This window comes from Oryctolagus cuniculus, chromosome 1, assembly GCF_051225735.1.
Source record: "Oryctolagus cuniculus isolate XC-2025 breed Fujian yellow rabbit chromosome 1, ASM5122573v1, whole genome shotgun sequence".
Taxonomy (NCBI): domain Eukaryota; kingdom Metazoa; phylum Chordata; class Mammalia; order Lagomorpha; family Leporidae; genus Oryctolagus; species Oryctolagus cuniculus.
The window spans coordinates 19,121,811-19,141,163 of NC_142867.1; the positions used below are offsets into that span (position 1 = coordinate 19,121,811).

Below are 19,353 nucleotides of genomic sequence, written 5' to 3' on the forward strand. Positions count from 1 at the left end.
CCTGCCTCTGTCCTTTTGAGTGGGACCATGGGAGTGGCATGCATTCACAGATGGGAAGCTGGAGTTCACGCTAAGGAGAAGGGCAGTGCTAGGAAGAGCAGCTGTGCTCCCGTCTGGAAGTGCTCCAGGGCCTACAGTGCTCACGGTGATGCTAGAGGAGGAAAGGTGTGCCCTTGTTTACAAAGCAGTTCTAGGAAGTGCCGGGCATTCCTGATGCCCTCCCCTTGCTCTGGTTAAAGCCCTGGCCCACCAAGATTCTGCAGACTCACGAATTTCCTGTTTTAACCCTGCTTCCCGGGCAGTGAGAAGCAATGAATGAGGGCAAGGAGCTCTGTCCTAATTCTCTGTTCCTGATGTATCGAAAAATGAGAAGAACCATGAGAGGGAGCAGGTAAATATACCTTCTTAAAAAAAAATACCTTTAGGTCCCTTCCTGCTTGAAACCCACAGTGGTGACCTCCACCTCCCATCCAAGGGTGGAGTCTTCACTCAGGCCCTCGGAGCTCAGGCATGAGTCTTGTCCTCAACACGGTCCTCCTCGCGGGTCCTCTCGATGAATGAGCATCTCATACCAGTTAGAACTACCTGTCGACTCTGTTGTAGATGGCAGTGCCTCGCTCCTGCGAGCTCTAAGCGCAGCTAACAGGAATGGTGTCCTAGTGGCCCGGAGGAACTCGGAGTGGGGGCAGCAGACCAGAGCTGTGCTCCATCCCACACTGCTGTTTGTCCAGCAGTCATACCGGCCCTTCCTGAGCCTGGTCCAGAGAGCCCCCTGAATAGCACTGGGAGCACCAGGGCTCACTGACAGAGTCACTTTTATTGGGAACCACCGTTTAGGCACAAACCACAAAAACAATTCTTTGACTGGGTTGGTTTCTGTAACATCGCAGTGAGGAGCCCAGAATGTGTGTGGCCCCTTAGCCAAACCGATCAACCATCTTGCGTATCCACTTCTTGAGGCGGAAGACGTGTGTGTAGAAGCCATACTTGCCATCCCGGTCACAGCCTTCACCCCAGGAGACAATGCCCATCTGATACCAGCGGTTGTTGTAGGGGTTCTGAGGAGGAAAGACAGGGTTTTCGATAATCAAGTCCAAGGTAGCATCGGTGTTACTCTGCCAGGCAACTACCTGAAAACCGTCCCCTCCTCACCCCAGGTTACCCCCAGGCTGTGGTTCTTAAATGGAACTTTACCTTCATAACAAAGGGTCCCCCACTGTCACCTTCACAGGCATCCCCTCGTTTCCCCTCTTCAGGCTTGTAACCTTGAGAGAGAACACAAATGCTCATACTCCAGCTGCTCCCCTTTGAGATGTAGCTGGGGACAGGCATTTGATGCAACAGCTGAAACACCCCCTATTCCCATATCAGGGTGCCGAGGTTCAAGTCCTGGCTTTGCTCCCAATTCCTGCCTCCTGCCCACGTGCACCCTGAGAGGAAATGTTGATGGCTCAAAGTAGTTGGCTCCTGTCCACCCGCATGGGAGACCTGCATTGAGTTCCAGTCTTGGCTGTGGCCTGGCCCAATCCTGGCTGTTGTGGGCATTTGGGAATAAACTACCAGATAGGAGACCTATTTGTCTCCTCTCTCCCAAAAGCTAAATTTTATGAGACCTAGCTGACAAATATCCACTTGCGCACTTCTAGTCACCCTTCACTCTTCCTCCCCGCTCACATCCAGTCCTTTAAAAATCTTGCTGGCTCTCCCTTCAACACGGATGTAAAGCCAGCCATTGTTGCCACTTCTACCGCTGGCCACATAGCACACACCCTCCCAGAACCACCAGTTCCCTAGTTCTGCAGGGCCAGTCTACAGTCCATTCTCTACTCAGGCAGGATGACTCATAAAAGCTAACAAGATCCCTGATCTACAACCACAAGACAAAACTAACAGACCTCCTCAGGCAAACTTGGGGATGGGGGAAAAAAAAAAGACCTTGAGTCAGAAATTTTAAAATGGGGGACCGGCGCTATGGCGCAGCAGATTAAAGCCCCAGCCTGCAGTGCTGGCATCCCATATGGGCGCACCAGTTCGAGTCCTGGATGCTCCTCTTCCGATCCAGCTCTCTGCTGTGGCCTGGGAAAGCAGTAGAAGATGGCCCAAGTGCTTGCATCCCTGCACCCACGTGGGAGACCCGGAGGAAGCTCCTGGCTCCTGATTGGCACAGCTCCGGCCATTTCAGTCATTTGGGGTGTGAACCAGTGGACTAGGAAACCTCTCTCTTTCTGGCTCTACCTCAATCTGTAAGTCTTTCAAATAAATAGAAATAAATATTTTAAAAAAATAAATGGGTGGGGGCTGGTGCTGTGGCATAACAGGTAAAGCCTGCAGTGCCAGCATCTCATATGGGTGCCAGTTCAAAACCCAGCTGCTCCACTTTTGATCCAGCTCCCTGCTAATGCACCTGGGAAACCAGTGGAAGATGGCCCAAGTCCTTGGGCCTCTGCACCTGTTTGGGAGACCAGGAAGAAGCTCCTGGCCCCAGCTTTGGACAGGCGCAGCTCTGGCCTTTGTGGCCATTTGGGGAATGAACCTGTGGACAGAAGACCTCTCTCTCTGCCTCTCCCTCTCTGTAACTGCCTTTCAAGAAAATACATCTTTTAAAAATAAAAAAAATTTTAAAAATGGGTGAAGCAATGAGAAGAAATGAAAAGCAGAAAGTGGTTGAAAGGGAACTTGGGCCAAAAGAGAAATGTGTGTCCCTGAGGAAGGTTTTAAATATCTGGAACATACAAGAAAACTTCACCAAAATACAAGATGACTTAAATATGTGTGTTTAAAGGGTACCTGGGAAAACTGACCAGATATGATCAACTCTGAAACATAACCTAATAAAACAGGCCTCAAAGATGAAGGAAAAAAAAGTCCTAAAAACAACAACAAATATACCTTGCAAAGGCAAAAGTACTCTACTGGCATCAGACTGCAGAAACCAGGGGCTGGCACTGCACAGCCCATTAAGCTACTGCCCATGATGCCAGCATCCCATATAGGAGCACTGGTTCGAATCCTGACTGCTCTGCTTCCAATGCCAGCTCCCCAATGCACCTAGGAAAGCAACAGATAGTGTCCCTAGTGCTGGGGTCCCTGCCACCTACATGGGAACCCCGATGGAGCTCCCGGCTCCTGGCTTCAGCCTGGCTCAGCTCCAGCCATTGCGTCCTTTTGGGAATGAACTAGCACGTGAAAGATTCTCTGTCACTCTGCCTTTCAGGTAAATAAATCAAACTTTAAAAACAACATACAGGCACGAGTGTCTGGTAAAATCGTTAGGATGCTGCTGAGGACACCATCCCTTATCAGAGTGCCTGAGTTCAACTCCTGGCTCTGCTTCTGATTCCAGCTTCCTGCTAATAATGCACTTGTGTCCCTGCCACCACGTGGAAGACCTGCTTGGAATTCCAGGCTCCTGGCTTGCTCTCGCCTCAGCCCCAGCCATTGCAGGCATTTGGGGAGTGAATCAGAAGGACAGCTCTTGTGTTCTCACTCCCAGTTTTTTTAAAGAATAAGAATACACTGCTGATGTGCTGGGAAAGCAGCAGAAGCGGCCCAGGTCCTTGGGCCCCTGCACCCACGTGGGAGACCCACAAGAAGCTCCTGGCTCCTGGCTTCTGACTGTTCCAGCTCCGGCCATTGGGACCATTGTGGGAGTGAACCAGCAGATGGTTCTGTCTCCTCGCCTCTTTCATTTATTTATTTGAAAGGCATAAATACAGAATATTAAAAAAAAGTGATCCTGAAATTGGAAATGACTTAAATTATACTTTTAATGCCAAAAGCCACAATGACTAACAGTTGTAAGTATCTGTACCAAATAATGCAGCAACTATTAGTTGTTTATAAAATAAAATCAGTGCAAGATGATCAACTGGACTTAAATCAGGACATAAAAGACCTAAATAATGAGTAATAAGGTGCACTGAGAGTTATCTATCAACCCTTCCATGTGGATAATAGAGAACAAACTTCTCCAGCACACATATAATATTCACAGAAATTGATCAAACAGCCTACTCTCAAAAAAAGAAAAACAGTTCTATGAAGTAGAAATATTACAAACAATACACTTATCACAATGCAGCAAAGTTCAAACTTAACAAAATTCCCACGGGCCCTCCCATCCTGGAATTTAAAAACCTTCTGTTGAACAACTCGTGGATGAATGGGAAGTACAAACCATAGAACTTTTAAAAAGTACAATGAGGAGCTGGCGCTGTGGCGTAGTGGATACAGCCGCCACCTGCAGTGCCGGCATCCCCTATGGGCGCCAGTTCAAGTCCCAGGCACTCCACTCTGATCCAGCTCTTGCCTGGGAAGGCAGCAGAAGATGGCCCAAGTGCTTGGGCCCCTGCACCCATGTGGGAGACCTGGAAGAAGCTCCTGGCTCCTGGCTGCAGGTTTCAGATCAGTGCAGCTCCAGCCATTGTGGCCAACTGGGAAGTGAACCAGCAGATGGAAGACCTCTCTCTCTCCCCTCTCTCCCTTCTCTCCCCTCTCTCCTCTCTACCTGCCTCTCCTTCTCTCTCTGTGTAACTCTGCCTTTCAAATAAATAAATCTTTTTTAAAAAATACAATGAAAACACTACATCGTGTTTTCCACACTTATTTTAGACCAAAGGCTAGGAAACAATAGAGTGAGGTTTTTTTTTTAAATAAATATTTATTTGAAAGGCAGAGAGGGAGGGGAGAAAGAGGGAGAGAGGATCTTCTATCCCCTGCTTTATTCCTCAAATGGCTGTAATAGCCTGGTCTGGCGAGGTTGAAGCCAGAAACCTAGAACTCCCTGGTCTCCCACACGGGAGGCAGGGACCTAAGTACTTGGGCCCTCTTCTGCACATCAGCAGGAAGCTGGATCAGAATCAGAGTGGCTGAGTCTCCAACCAACACCCCAACACGAGATGGTGGCTTAACCAGCAGCGCTACAACTCTGCCCCCAACACAATGTTTTCTATAAATGTAACTCTACACAATAAATATGAAAAGATCAGAGAGAAATAAGGGGCCAGTGTTGTGGCACAGAGAGTAAACCCGCTGCCTGCGATGCCAGCATCCCATATGAGTGCCGGTTCAAGTCCCAGCGACTCTGATTCTGATCCAGCTCGCTGCTGATGTGCCTGGGAAAGCAGCGGAAGATGGCCCAGGTGCTTGTGCCCTGGCACCCACGTAGGAGACTGTGAAGAAGCGCCTGGCTTCGGATCAGCCCAGCTCCGGCCATTGGGACCATTTGGAGAGTGAACCAGCGGATGGAAGACCTCTTTCTCTCTCCCCTCCCCCGCCCTTCTCTCTCCGTCTCTTCCTCTCTATAACTCTGACTTTCAAGTAAATAAATAAATCTTTAAAAAAAAATAATCAGCTAAGTCTCAGCTCAAAAAGCTGGAAGGAAACACAAAACTAAGCTAGAAGAAAACGTAAAAAGATAAAAGCAGAAATGAATGAAGTGCATAACAGAAAAATGACAGGCCAATGTTTAACAAGTCAGATTCCTAGGTTATTTTGTTTTTGTAAAAGAGACAAGTCACCAGCTCATGTACTCAAGAAAAATAAGGGAACACACTCATGTAAAGGAAGGTACCAAGAGAAGAAGCCATGAGGACACGTCACCGTCCTCTAGCAGCTGAGAGGAAGTGGAAGGTGCGTCGTCCTTGGACACAATGACCCAACCTCAGGTTTTCCCAATGAAAATACCAACAAGAGGCCCGTATTGTGGCGCAGATGGCTCAGCTACCGCCTGCGACTCTGGCATCCCCATGAGCGCTGCTTCAAGTCCCCGCTGCACCACTTCTGATCCAGCTCCCAACTAAGCAGCAGAAAATGCCCCAAATACCTGGCCCCTGCCACCCACGTGGGAGAGCTGGATGGGGTTCCTGCCTCCTGGCTCCTGGCTTTGGCTTGGCCCCGCCCCTGCCATTGAGGTGACCTGGGTCATAAGCCAGCTGACAGAGGACCAATCTTTTCCTCCCTCTCTGTAACTCTGCCTTTCAAATAAACATTTTCAAAAATAAGAGTACTGGGGCCGGTGTTGCAGCATAGTGGGTAAAGCTGCTGCCTGCGATGCCAGCATCCCATGTGGGCTCCAGTTCGAGTCCCACTTGCTCTACTTCCAATGCAGTCCCTGCTAATGACCTGGATAAACAGAGGATGGCCCAAGTCCTTGGGCCCCTGCACCCACGTGAGACCCTGATGAAGCTCCTGGCTCCCAGCTTCTGCCTGGCTCAGCCACTGCTGTTGTGGCCACCTGGGGAGTGAACCAGCAGATGGAAAATCTCTCTGTGAGTCTTTCCAATAAGTAAATAAATCTTTAAAAAACAAACACAGGGGATGGCGCTGTGATACAGCAAGTTAAGCCACTGTCTGCAGTGCCAGCATCGCATATGGGCGCCAGTTCAAGTCCTGGCTGCTCCATTTCTTTTTTTTTTTTTTTTTTTTTTTTTACAGGCAGAGTGGACAGTGAGAGAGACAGAGAGAAAGGTCTTCCTTTGCTGTTGGTTCACCCTCCAATGGCCGCCGCGGCTGGCCCGCTGCGCTGATCCGAAGGCAGGAGCCAGGTGCTTCTCCTGGTCTCCCATGGGGTGCAGGGCCCAAGCACTTGGGCCATCCTTCACTACACTCCCGGGCCACAGCAGAGAGCTGGCCTGGAAGAGGGGCAACCGGGACAGAATCCGGCGCCCTGACCGGGACTAGAACCCGGTGTGCCAGTGCCTCAGGCAGAGGATTAGCCTAGTGAGCCGTGGCACCAGCATGGCTGCTCCATTTCTGATCCAGCTCCCTCCTAATCTGTCTCTCCCTTTCTCTCTGTTAACTCTGCCTTTCAAACAAAATATTTTTCAAAAATAAAAATACCGACCAGTGCTGTGGCAGATTAGATAAAGCCACCACCTGCAGTGCCGGCATCCCATATGGGTGCTGGTTTGAGTCCCGGCTACTCCACTTCTGATTCAGCTCTCTGCTATGGCCTGGGAAAGCAGAAAATGGCCCAAGTCCTTGGGCCTTGCACCCACGTGGGAGACCCAGAAGAAGCTCCTGGCTCCTGGCTTTGGATCAGCACAGCTCCAGCCGTTGCGGCCAACTGGGGAGTGAACCAGTGGATGGAAGACCTCTCTCTCTCTCTCTCTCTCTCTGCCTCTCTCTGTAACTCTGCCTTTCAAATAAATAAAAAAACTCAAATAAATAAAAATACCAGTAAGCTTTTTAATTGACCTAGACAAGCTTATATAAAAGTTCATAAGGGAAAAACAAACATGCAAGAAATGCCAGGAAAACACTGGAAAAGACAAACCTGGAAGACTGACCCTACTAGTTATTAAACATACTCCAAAACCTTTTTAATTAAAAAAAAAAAACATATTTGAAAAGCAGAGTGACAAGAGAGGGAGAGAGAGAGATCTCCCATCTGCTGGTTCACTCCCAAATAGCCATAATAGCTGGAGCAGGGCTAAGCCAAAGCCAGGAGCCTGGAACTCTATCCGGGTCTCCCATGTGGGTGGCACTTGGGCCATCCTCTGCTGTCTTCCGACGCTGGAGCAGGGAGCTGGCTCAGAGGTGGAGCAGCCGGGTCAAGCTGGTGCTGATAGCAGATGCCTGCTGTGCACAGCGCCAGCCCTTGCTCAACTCTTGACTCCAGCTTCCTGCCTGGGAGGCGGTGGCGAAGGCTCAGGTAATCAACTGGGTTGCTAGCACCCATGGGTGAGACCGGACTGAGTTCTCAGCTTCTGGCTCCTGCCCCTGGCTATTGTGGGCACTTAGGTAGTAAAGTAGCGGCAGATGCGAGCGCTCACCTGCTCTCGCTCGCTCTCTACCCCCTTCTCCCTCTGTGTCCGACTCTCAAAAACTAACATTAACATTAAAAAGACCATATATAAGGTTGAAAAAACCACAAACGAGGAGAAATGTACACTACTAATATAGGAAGAACGCCTAAAAATTGATGAGAAAGGGACAAAAATGGTCATTAGAAACATTTCACGAAAATTATACATAAAGTGATCTTTAATATACTACTTCTTGCCTCTTAAGTTGGTAAAAAGATAAAATATGACTTTCCTTTGGCAAGGTTATAGGGAAACAGGCATTCTCATACTCTGCAGATGGAAACGCAGATCGCTACAACCCTCATGGAAGAAATTTGGAAATATCTAAGAAAACTGCACACGAGGATACTTAAAAATTTCGTGGAAAATGGAACTGAGAGACACGTTTGGCTCGGCAGCTGCACCACCCGGAGCACCTGTATCTCTTCTCTCTCCTGTTCCTGACCCAGCCTCCTGCTAACACACACCCTGCGAAGTAGCCCTGACGGCTCCAGGACTGCGACGGAGACCCGGAGCTCCAGGCTGCGGCCTCAGCCTGGCCCAGCCCTGACCGCCAGCCTCTAGGGAGTGAACCAGTGGGTGGACGATCACTCTGTCTTTGTCTTCCTGTTTCTGTACCTTTCAAATAAAATGAAAGGAAAAAGAAAGGAAAGGTCCTTTTCACATTTGAAAAAAAAAAAATTTACCTTGGTGGAAAAAATTTCAAAAGCCAAGCACACAAGGGGCCTTTAAGAAAAGTTTATGGAGGGGCTGGTGGTGTGGTGTAGAAGGCTAAGCCACCACCTGCTGTGCTGGCATCCCATGTGGGCGCTGGTTCATGTCCAGGCTGCTCCACTTCTGATTCAGCTCCCTGCTAATGTGCCTGGGAAAGCAGAGGAAGATGGCCCAAGTGCCTGGGCTCCTGCCTCCCATGTGGGAGACTCGGAGGAAGCTCCTGGCCCCTGGCTGTTGCAGCCATTTGGGGAGTGAACTAGCAGATGACAGATCTCTCTCTCTCTCTCTCTCTCTCCTTCTCTCACCTTGTCTCTCTCCTTCTGTCTCTCTCTCCTGTCTTTCTGTAACTCTGCCTTTCAAATAAATGAATAGGTCTTTAAAAAAAAGTTTATGGAAAAGAGTATATTATGAAAAAACTATGCATGGATTTCAAAAATTCATGAGGTGGACTAACACGTCTTTACACCACAATAAACTGGTGCACAGGCTGTGGGTGTCTCACACAGCGACTTAACCAGCGGGCCAAACAGCCACAACTCATGTTTACCTCTCAACAGAGCAACCCCAGTTCTAGGAACTCCTGGAAGGTACAGCTCCAACGGTACAGAAATATTTACGCGAAGGAGTGCTCCCTGCGGCACTGCTGTTGACTGCCAAATATCGGAAACAACCGAAACTCCCGAGCATGAGGAAATGGTTGAGTAGCCCTCGGAACATCCACACGACAGAGTCCGATGCGGCTTTCAACAGCTCAAATAAATCAGGAAAAATTCTGCAGTCCATATAAGGTGCATTTCTGGGCTACATTAAATGGAACAAGCCAAACGCTAGAAAACATCTATTGTATGCGTCTCTGTGGGTAGAAAAGTGGGGTGAAGAGAATACGCCCAGCAGCCCATCTGTGCCAAAGGCAGGAAGAGTAAGCCAGGGACAGAATGGGGTGGAGGGCTGGGGGCTGGGAAGGGAGTGGGAGGGGAGAGGCTTCGCTTCTCTGAGTGCTGTCTGCTGACATTTCACATACTCAAAAATAACAAAGTATTTTTGGAGGAGCGCACAAAACAATGCCACCAGAAACAAATAAGGCTAATGGCATTTTACGTGAGTGACACAGAGGAGCAGGGGCAGAATGAACCCGCCTAAGTGACTTGGAAACACAGTGCTTCCACCGTCTACTCTCAAGCTAAAACAAAAGAAACAGAAATGTTATGAGCTCTTGGTGGTATGAGACAGATGGGGGGTTCTGGAACTGTATCCTAGTGTTGACCAAATAAGTAAATGCATCACGGATAATCAGAGTCAGGTTTCTCTCTGGTCACAAAGACAGCCACAAATATGCAAAGGAAGAAGCTAAAATTAATTTTGTGGTATGGGTCTGGAATTGGGTGTTTCAACAGGAACTGGTTTTTAACCAGATGTGAGAGACCAACGATGGATGTCTAGGTAGGTGGGTGAATGGATGGGTGGACAGATGACTGACAGTAGATAATCTATGGGTATGATAGGTGATGAAAGATGGATAGATTGGTAGCTGAATGGATGGACAGATATGACTGATAAATACAACAGATTGGTGTGATGGGTGGACATACAGCAGACAGATATAATAAATGGATAAATAGGTAGACATGATAGATGACTGATGGCTAGGTAGTAGATAGACATAACAGGTAGATGATGGATGGACAGAAAGGATGGCTAGATAGATGATAGGTGATAGGTGGTAGAGAGATGATAGATAGATGAGACAGGGGTTAGTGTGTGCACTAGCTTTCCGACCTGGGGCTGAGAAAGACACTTGGTCTGCATCTCTCTTATATCCCGCCCTCCCCCTAGGAAGCCAGCTTCCTGAGGGACACAGGTGTGGTGTGTGTGGGAACGGGCCATTGAATGAATGACTGAGCAGGTCTCCCCACCCATGGCCTCTGGCTGCTCTCTGGGCCCGCATCTCAGCCTCACACAAGCTCAGGCCTGGAGCCTTCAGCTCATTCTACAGGGGAGGTCTGCAGGCGGCTGCGGCTGTGGTTCCAACCCAGGCCGTGCTCACGTCACGCCCCAATCCTGGCCACGCCCAGCCGCGCTGCTCCCGGGAGCTGCCACGCCCACACTTGCCGGCACAAAACATGTTGTCGGTGACTCGGATCCGCGTGGACGCCTTGCAGATGGGCCGCTCCACAAGAGGCAGATTCACCATCTGTAGCACGCTGGGCTGTACCTCGTTCATGTTCACGGTCCACATCTCCTTCAGGTTGCCCCAGCCTGTCACCCGCCCCTTGTGTCCAGCCTGGAGCAAGCTGCGGGGAAGACAGGAGAGGGACCCGCTGAGAGCGGACCTGGGCGCCTCGGGTGGGCCCGAGGCCGTTGCTTAGGGACCCAGATCTCAAAGAACCTTGGGGCTGACTCCAAGAACCTGAGGCCTGGGGAGGGGCAAGGAGCTTCTGCCCGCCCCTGAGGCCACGCCCACCCCACCTGGTCACTATCTGCTTGTCAGGCAGGCACACGGGGTGGATGTAGTCGCTGAAGGCAACCGGCTTCTTGAGCTTCATCAGGGCGATGTCCCGGTCCAGGTTCTCCCGCCAGTTGTACCCGGGGTGGATGATGATCTTTTCCAGGGTGGAGATCTTCTCCATGTTCCGCTCGTACCTGTGCGGAGCCCACAGGGGAACAGAGCGACTGCGGGCCCGGCAGGGAGGGGCAGCCAGTTCCTGAAGGAAGGATCTGGGGCGGGAGCAGGGTCTGGGAGGCGAGGAGGGGCCCGGGCTGGCTCTTGCCTTGGTGGTCCCCTGGCGGCTTCTCCCCACTCCCCCAACCCGGTCCTGCCCTGGTGTCTGGACAGGGACTGCTGGGATATCATTTTGCGGGGCTGCAGAGACCATGTCCCCCAGGCCCCAGAGTTACCCTGGCACCCTCCTGGCACCCGGGGGCCTCGGGCATGCTGTACCTGCTGCGGGCGTATTTGCCGATGCGCACCAGAATGTCATTCACGGTGAAGTTCTTGTCCCAGGGCGGGTAGAGGAGGCAGTGGGCAGCAGTGAGAACCCAGCGGTCGCTGATGAGGCTGGCGCCGCACAGCAGCTCCTGGGGGCTCTTCCGGAAAATCATCACCTGCCTGGGAGGGGAGCAGGGGCCGTGAGGAGCTGGGGACCCGCCCTCCACCAGCCCTGCAAGTAGAAAGCCCCTGGCTTAAGAACTAGCTGGGGGGTGGGGAGGGGCACCGTGGTGTTAATAGGCTAAAGCCTCTGCCTGCGGTGCCCTCATCCCATACAGGTGCTGGCTGGAGTCCCGGCTGCTCCTCTTCTGATCCAGCTCTCTGCTATGGCCTGGGAAGGCAGTAGAAGTTGGCTCAAGTCCCTGGGCCCCTGCACCTGCATGGGAGATTCGGAGGAAGCTCCTGGCTCCTGCCTTCAGATTGGCCCAGCTCTGGCCCTTGTGGCCATTTGGGGAGTGGACCAGTGGATGGAAGATCTTTCTCTGTCTCTCCCTGTCTGTAACTCTACCTCTCAAATAAATAAAATAAAATAAAGAACTAGCTGGGGGGGGGGGGGCGGGCTGGTGCCATGACGTAGTGGGCTAAGTCTGCCTACATCCTATGTGGGCACCAGTTCAAGACCCAGCTGCTCCTCTTCGGATCCAGCTCCCTGCGGATGGCCTGGGAAAGCAGCGGAAGATGGCCCAAGTGCTTGGGCCCCGGCACCCGCATGGAAGACCTGGAAGAAGCTCCTGGCTTCGGATGGGCCCAGCTCTGGCCATTGCAGCCATTTGGGGAATCTCTGACTGTAACTCTGCCTCAGGTAAATAAGTCTAAAACCAGCTGGAGGGCCCTCAGAGGGTTAAGATGCTCCCTCAGCACCCACAGCCCATCTGGGCACCAGTTTGAGTCCCAGCTGCTCCGTTTCTCATCTAGCTCTCTGCTTGTGGCCTGGAGAAGCAGCGGAAGATGGCCCACGCTCTTGGGCCCCTGCACCTGCCTGGGAGACCCGGCAGACCATTTGGGGAGTGAATCCGAAAATGGAAAATCTCTCTCTCTCTCTCTCTCTCTAACTCTGCCTCTCAAATGAATAAACGAACCTTTAAGTAGCGGGGAGCAGGGAACTAACTGGACAGAGCTGGCTCCAGGTTTGCTCAGCAGAAGCACCAGGCTCAGCCCCGCCCAGAGCTTCTGTAAACCCTGAGCCTGGGGGCGGAAAGGGCTTCCCAGGGCTGTGCGTGGCCCTGGCAGCGCGGGGCGGGTGGCGGGGCAGGCGGACGCACCAGGGCGCGCTGCCGATCTGGGCGTCGCGGCCCCCGACGATGCGCCCGTGGATGTAGGACTCCAGAAGCTCCTCCTCCCTTTCGTCCTTCAACGACTTCTTCTCAAAGAGAGGACGCAGCCCACAGTCTGCAGAGCAGGGCAGGCTGTGAGGCCCCGGCCCCGCCGCCCCCGCACCGCCCCCCAGGGCCGCCCTCGTCTCACCCGCCTCCCCGGTGCCGAAGGTCTCCTGGTTGAAGAAGGTCTGGAACTCCTGCTCCGTGGTGCGCCCCTCGATGGCCTCTTCCAGCCCAAGTACCTCCTCTTCTATGGCCTCCTCTGCAGGGGCCCAGGCACCGTCGGCGCTGGGCTGGGCTGGGCTGGGCCACTCTTCAGAGCGTCCCCTAGACTGCCCCCACCCCCACCCCCACCCCTGCTGGCCTTGGAGGCCGACAGCACAGGTACCGCCGGGGCCTCAGTTTACTCGTCTGTAAACGGGGAGAGGCCCTGCGCCCCCCACGCCCACCTCTGCCGGCCCACTCACCGCAGTAGTTGAGGCCGCAGTACTCGAAGCTGCTGGGCCTCCCGGCCACGTAGCACCACGCGCCCTCCTCGTCCCCGTCCGGGTTGCGGCAGAAGTTCTCCACCAGCGGCACTTGCGGGCTGAAGCTCTTGCCCCTGCTCAGAGCCTGGGCCTCCGGGCTGCTCCAGGCCAGGCAAGGGGTCCCTTGTTTGGTGACCGCCAGGCGCCCCTGATAGTGCCTGCCGCGCTCAGAGACGCAGGGCTCCAGTGGCGGGGGCTGCGTCACCCCGGAGTGTCCAGTGCGTGGTCTCAGCTCCAGGGTCACTTGCCCCTGGCCTGGTGGGTGGGGAGGCAGAGAGTAGGGTGGGTGGGCCGCCGCTAGGCGGCGCCAGACAAGAATTCCAATCCGCGCCTTGGCTGCTGTCTGCCCCAGCGACCTCAGGCAGCCTAACTTCTCTGGGCTTCTGTTGCCTGCTTTTCAAGGGCTTGCTAAAGGCATTCTTGCAGGTGGGAGGCCTAAGCAAGACCTGCAGCAGCCCAGGAGCCAGGGTTGGCTTCCTGGGCCAGCTGTAATCCACTGGGAGTGACTGTGGGGAGATTCGCCAGGATTCTGTTTCCCTAGGGGCAGGGCAGGGCAGGGCAGGGACAGACGTCAGCGGATGCTGGTCACAGGCAGCTGTTTGGGTTAAGATGACTGGTGACGGGGCAGGTGCTGTGGCGGAGCCGGGGAAGCTGCCGTCTGCCATGCCAACATCCCACATGGCTGCCGTGTGTGTCCCGGCTGCTCCACTTCAATCTAGCTCCCTGCTAATGAGCCTGGGACAAGCAGCGAGAGATGGCCCAAGTGCCCGGGCTCCTGCCACCCACATGGGAGCTCTAGATGACGCTCCTGGCTTCTGGCTTCAGCCTGGCCCAGCCCTGGCCACTGCAGCCATCTGGGGAGTCAATCAGCAGATGAAACCTCTCTCTCTCTCTCTCTCTCTCTCTCTCTCTCTCCCTCTCTCCCTCTCTCCCCCTCTGCCTTTCATATAAATAAATAAACCTGAAAAAAAAAAACACAAATGGTATATTTCTGGTGTCAACAGCTGCCTCATTCTGCCTCCCCCCTGACCATGAACGCATGGGGACTTCAAAAAGTTCATGGAAAAATGGAGTGAAAAGTATGAGTTATTTTGGTGCAAAAACATATTGAAGCCCATGCATAGCTTTTTCAGAATGCGCATTTTCCACATACTGTGGGAGAAAAAAAAAGGTTTTTTGGCACCAGAAGAATTTTTTATTCCAAAATAAATGGATGATTTTAATTCCATTTTTCCACAAATGTTCTGATGTCCCCCTGAATGTGTGCCACGGATCTGGGCCCAACCCTGGAGCAAGGAGCCAAGCTCAGCTCAAGCCATCAGTGAAGGCAGAGGTGTCCAGCCCAGCCCAGCCTCCCTCAGTGGACCCCACAGCAGCTGAGACCAGCGGAGCCACCTGGCCTGTCCACAGTCGCGTAAGAAATATGGGCTCTTGAGGCCGGCGCTGTGGCATAGCGGGTAAAGCCGCCGCCTACAGTGCAGGCATCCCATATGGGGGCCGGTTTGAGTCCCGGCTGCTCCTCTTCTGATCCAGCTCTCTGCTATGACCTGGGAAAGCAGTAGAAGGTGGCCCAGGTCCTTGAGCCCCTGCACCCACGTGGGAGACCCAGAAGAAGCTCCTGGCTCCTGCTTTCGGATCGGCTCAGCTCTGGCTGTCGCGGCCATCTGGGGAGTGAAGCAGTGGATGAAAGACACACCCCCCCGCCCCGCCTCTGCTCTCTGTAAGTCTTGCCTTTCAAATAAATAAATAAATAAATACATCTTTAAAAAAAAAAAAGAAAAGAAAAGAAACACGGGCTCATCACGCAGTGCACCTGAGATGGTGTGGTTGTCTGTCTGGCCACACTCTGGCGCCTGTGATGAATGAAATCACACAGGGCCGAGCTGCCTGAGGCCAGCTCTGGCTCAATGGTTAGGGACGGCTTCCCAGGGAGAAGCTAAGGAGAGGGCGGGAGGCCACTCCCCCAGGTCACCCGACTTCCAGGATCAAGGGGAGCCTCCAGTGTCGAACGCCGGACCCCAGCTCTGAAGGAAGCGCGGGCCCCATCCCGGCTGCCAGGCCCCAGCCAGGCCCATGGGCCTCGGTTGTGGACCGCCCCCCAGCCCCCCCTGCTCACTGCAGTCGGGGACGCTGCACTCCTCCCTGCGCACGCTGGGGTCTCTGGTGTAGCACCAGGGGCCCGTGGTGCTGCCATCCGGGTTGCGGCAGAAATTCTCCTTCAGGTCAGCCTCGGGGTGGGTGGTGAAGTTGATTCTGGAAGAGGACACGGCTCAGCGGAAGGGCCGCGTCCCCGCCCCGCCGCGGCCAGCCCGCCGGCACTCACTCAGGGTTATGTGGGTAGCGACTCCTCCACAGCTGACACTCGATGCCCGACTGCGTGACGCTCACTTGCCCTCGGTAGTTCGTCCCCAGACCCTGGGCACAGTGACCTGCGGAGACCTCGGGCCAGGTTGGCATCCACGCTGAGACTCTGTGCCCCCCACTGCTGCCAGCAAAGCTCTGTCCACTCCCTTCGAGCTCTCTCTGGCCCCCAATCCTTAGCCTGCATTTGTTCTGCTCCCAGCTTTTCTGCAGCCCACGTGGCAGCGGTCACCACATATTCACTGAGTGCCTGCCATGGGGCAAACACTGTGCCAAGTACCCAGGACACAGCCATGAAGATGACAGTCAGAGACAGGCCAGGTCCCTGCCCCCACAGAGTTTCTCCAAGTGAACAAAATCCTAGGCACCTGGCCTTGGCCTGCCTGGCCCTGGTATCTCAGCATTTCATGCCTCAGGCCCTTTGCACATGCTGCTCCTGCTGCTTGGAATGCCGTGTGTTCACCAGTGCAGCCCCCAAGGCCAGGAAAACTCCACTTTTGGGAAGCCGTCCCTGATCCTGCTTGGCAAAACAGGTGCTCCTTCTCCCGTGTTCTCTGGGTGTCTTGAACAGAACTTTTCCAGACACCACTTCAACGTTTTGCACTTTCGTTTTCCTATGAGACTGTGTGTTCCCTGAACACTGGGGGTCCCCAGTCCCTGACCCAGTGTCTGGCTCACAGCAGGGGGTGTCCTAAAATATTGGCTGAGTAAATTATTTATCACATGACTGGACAGACGTTCAAGAATCCCACATGGTGGGGTCCCCTGTCACCCTGGGGGAGGAGAAGGGAGGCTTCCCAGGGCCCAGGGCAGGTGAATGAAGGTTGTTCTAGGGGAGGTGACGATGCCAGCAGGGGCCAGGAGGTGGGCCATGTCGGCACATTTATGGAAGTGCTTGCTGTCCGAGGGGGCTGGGGTACATGTTTGGTGCAACGGGGGGGGGGGGGGGGGGGGGGGGACTGGAAGGGCAAGTTCAGGCCAGAACTGGCAAAGCGTGCCGGGCCAAGAAGCCAGTGCTGACTCTGTGGGTTACAGGGAGCCGCCGAAGGCGTTGGAGGGTGAGTGTGACCTCATCAAGCTCTGACCAGGGCGGGCGGAGGCCCAGCCCAGGCAGTGAGGAGGCCGGAAGCGTTCATTCATCACCCACCCACCCACCTGTTCCTGCAACGTCTGTGCCAGACACAGAGCCAGGAAAACGGACTCACGGTGCAGGGGCGCAGGTCACTGTCGCCACGATGGCCCATCCCTTCTGAGCTCGGGAACGCACAGGCAGGGTGCGGTGCGGTGCTGGAGGGACCCTGGCCGCCTCGCCTGCCCCACCCCTGCTCTCCCCCCTCCCCCCAGGGCAGACCCTCACCTTCCATACAGTTGGTGAAATTTTCCCGGGGAGTCCTCACCGGCTCACAAGCTGGAAAAGATCCAAAAACATCTTTGGGACGGGGGTGGGGGGCAGGGCTGGCCGGGGACGTGCAGACCCTGGGAGTTCGCCAGGAGGGAAGCGGGACGGACTGGACGCACTAGAAGGTTCTCTGGGCAGCCGGTGTCCGCAGCCTCCCTTCCTGGGGCAGGCCCTGGGCAGGCTCACCTGTGTACTTGGCCCAGAACGCCTCCTGAAAAACAAGGGCAGGAGTGAGGCGGTGGCGGGGTCCTGGTCGGCTCTGTCTTAGTAACCGGGGTCTCCTTCCCTCACCCAGCTCGGCCCGGGCAGCCTCTGCGGAGTTTCCCACTTCCGGTTCCAGCAGGGGACTGTATTTGAGGAGGGGGCGACCCCACACCCGCCAAGACCGACTCCCCAGGGCGGGGCTCTGAGGAAGGGCCCTGGGCGCTGAGGCACCCCAGCGGGGGGCAGGGGCTCCCGGCCCCAGTGGGGCCCCACCGCCAGGGGTGGCCCAGAGGAGGCCGGGGCCGGGGGCCGGGGCCGGGGGCTGGGCCGGGCTCACCGTGGCGCTGGACGACTCCAGGGCCTCGAAGGCCTCCTCGTAGCTGCACACCTCCTCGTAGCACTCCCGCTCCAGGTTGCCCTTCCGCACCTCCTCCAGGAAGCCTGTGTTGGCGCGCCGTGCCCGCTGCAGCAGCGACATCGCCCGCTGAGGGGCCAGGAACACTGCGGGGACCGTGGCCTCAGGGAGCCGGCCTGCCTTGGGACATGCAAGTACCCAGCAGGCCCCTCTTCCGGTGAGGGGCTGCCCTCACAGCCTCACCCGAGCCCCTGCCTCCTTCCCTAAGCTGACCCCCTGGGCTGACGCCACCCCCCACTGCCTGGGGGGAGGGGCCGACTCGGAGACCCGAGCCCATGGCCAGCACCCCAGCCTGCAGTCCGTGCCAGCTTCCAAGGTCCCCCTTACCCACCTTGCTGGCTGCACACAAGGCTAACCAGGGCGGCCGCGGCCAGGCAGCCAGCTAGCCGCAGGCCTGGGACGTGCTCCATCGTGGGTCTGCTCCCAGGACTGAGGGATCGCCCTGAGCCCTCTGGGTTAATGTTGAACCAACGTGAAGAAATCAGCGGAGGGGGACAGGTCAGCAGGTCAGGGCCAGCCGTGGGGACAAGTGGAGAGACAGCCCTCCCCCACCAGCCAGGAGCAGGGATGCATGGCCTGGGCGGAAGTCACAAAGAAAGGTCACTGTCACCACCATGGCTATCCCTTCTGAAGGCAGGGGTGAGCTTGAGTCGAGGGCCACTGCTGTTCCTTCCAATCCTAATGCAGAAAGATGGTGCTTCCTTTATTATTATTATTTAAAGGTGTGTTTATTTATTTGAAAGGCAGAGTTACAGAGAGGGAGAGAGAGATCTAACATCTGTTGGTTCACTCCCCAAATGGCTGCAACAGCCAGAGCTGGGCTGATCCTAAGCCAGGAGCCAGGAGCTTCTTTCAGGTCTCCCACATGGGTGCAGGGGCCCAAGCACTTGGGCCAACTTCCACTCCTTGTCCCAGGTGCATTAGTAGGGAGCTGGATTGGAAGTGGAGCAGCCGGGACTCAAACTGGCGTCTCTGCAGGCAGCAGCTTAACCTGCTTTGCCACAGCACTGGCCTCAGGTTGCTTTTATTTCTGTGTGCCTCGGTTTCCTCATCCGCACAGTGGGACTCAGAACTTTGCCGCAAGGACTAAAGGAGCTGAATGAACGTAAAACGAATGATGGACAGCCAGTGCCGAGTCGTCAGTACACCTCCGTGGGTGGAGCAACAGGGAGCCGGTGTAACCACAGCACGTAGGCAGCAGCAGCAGGACAAGGGTGTGGGTCAGCCGCTGCGGGGACTTTCCCTCCTGAGCTGCGGGAGATGTGAGTGTGTGCGCTGATTGCCCAGGAGGAGGCGCTAGGGCCAGCCCTTGGTCTCTGTTCTCCCGTCACCAACCCCCGGGTCTCTGGGCAGAGCCCCTCCCCTTTTCTACCTGTTTGCGCTGGGCCGGGCCTGGCTCAGCTTCTGTGCCCAGCCCGCTCCTCTCCCTGCCCTGTTTCCTGTTTGCCGTGTGCAAGGCAAATATTAGTGCTGGGTCTAAGAAGGACAGGGACAAAGGGCAGGGACGCGGGAAGCAGAGGTCCGTGCCGGGCTTTGCTCAGGTCCTGTTCTTTGGGTCTGGATGGCAGTCATGGACAGTCTGAGGAGAGAGGGTTGGCAGGGAACTGGCGACCAGCACTCCCA

General features: G+C 54.8%; 1 protein-coding gene across 1 annotated transcript; it reads right to left on the reverse strand.

Annotated features, from left to right (window-relative positions):
• Window positions 1–798: 798 nt before the first annotated feature.
• F2 (coagulation factor II, thrombin) lies at window positions 799–18,161 on the reverse strand. The gene is made up of 14 exons (XM_002709082.6): window positions 18,062–18,161; window positions 17,653–17,816; window positions 17,298–17,322; window positions 17,070–17,120; window positions 15,675–15,780; window positions 15,468–15,604; window positions 13,292–13,606; window positions 12,973–13,086; window positions 12,771–12,897; window positions 11,461–11,628; window positions 10,989–11,162; window positions 10,632–10,813; window positions 1,195–1,265; window positions 799–1,058 (listed from the first exon to the last, which is right to left on the reverse strand). Exons 1-14 carry the CDS (start codon window positions 18,138–18,140, stop codon window positions 918–920), a joined length of 1,854 nt encoding a protein of 617 aa, XP_002709128.3. The 5' UTR covers window positions 18,141–18,161; the 3' UTR covers window positions 799–917.
• Window positions 18,162–19,353: the final 1,192 nt, after the last annotated feature.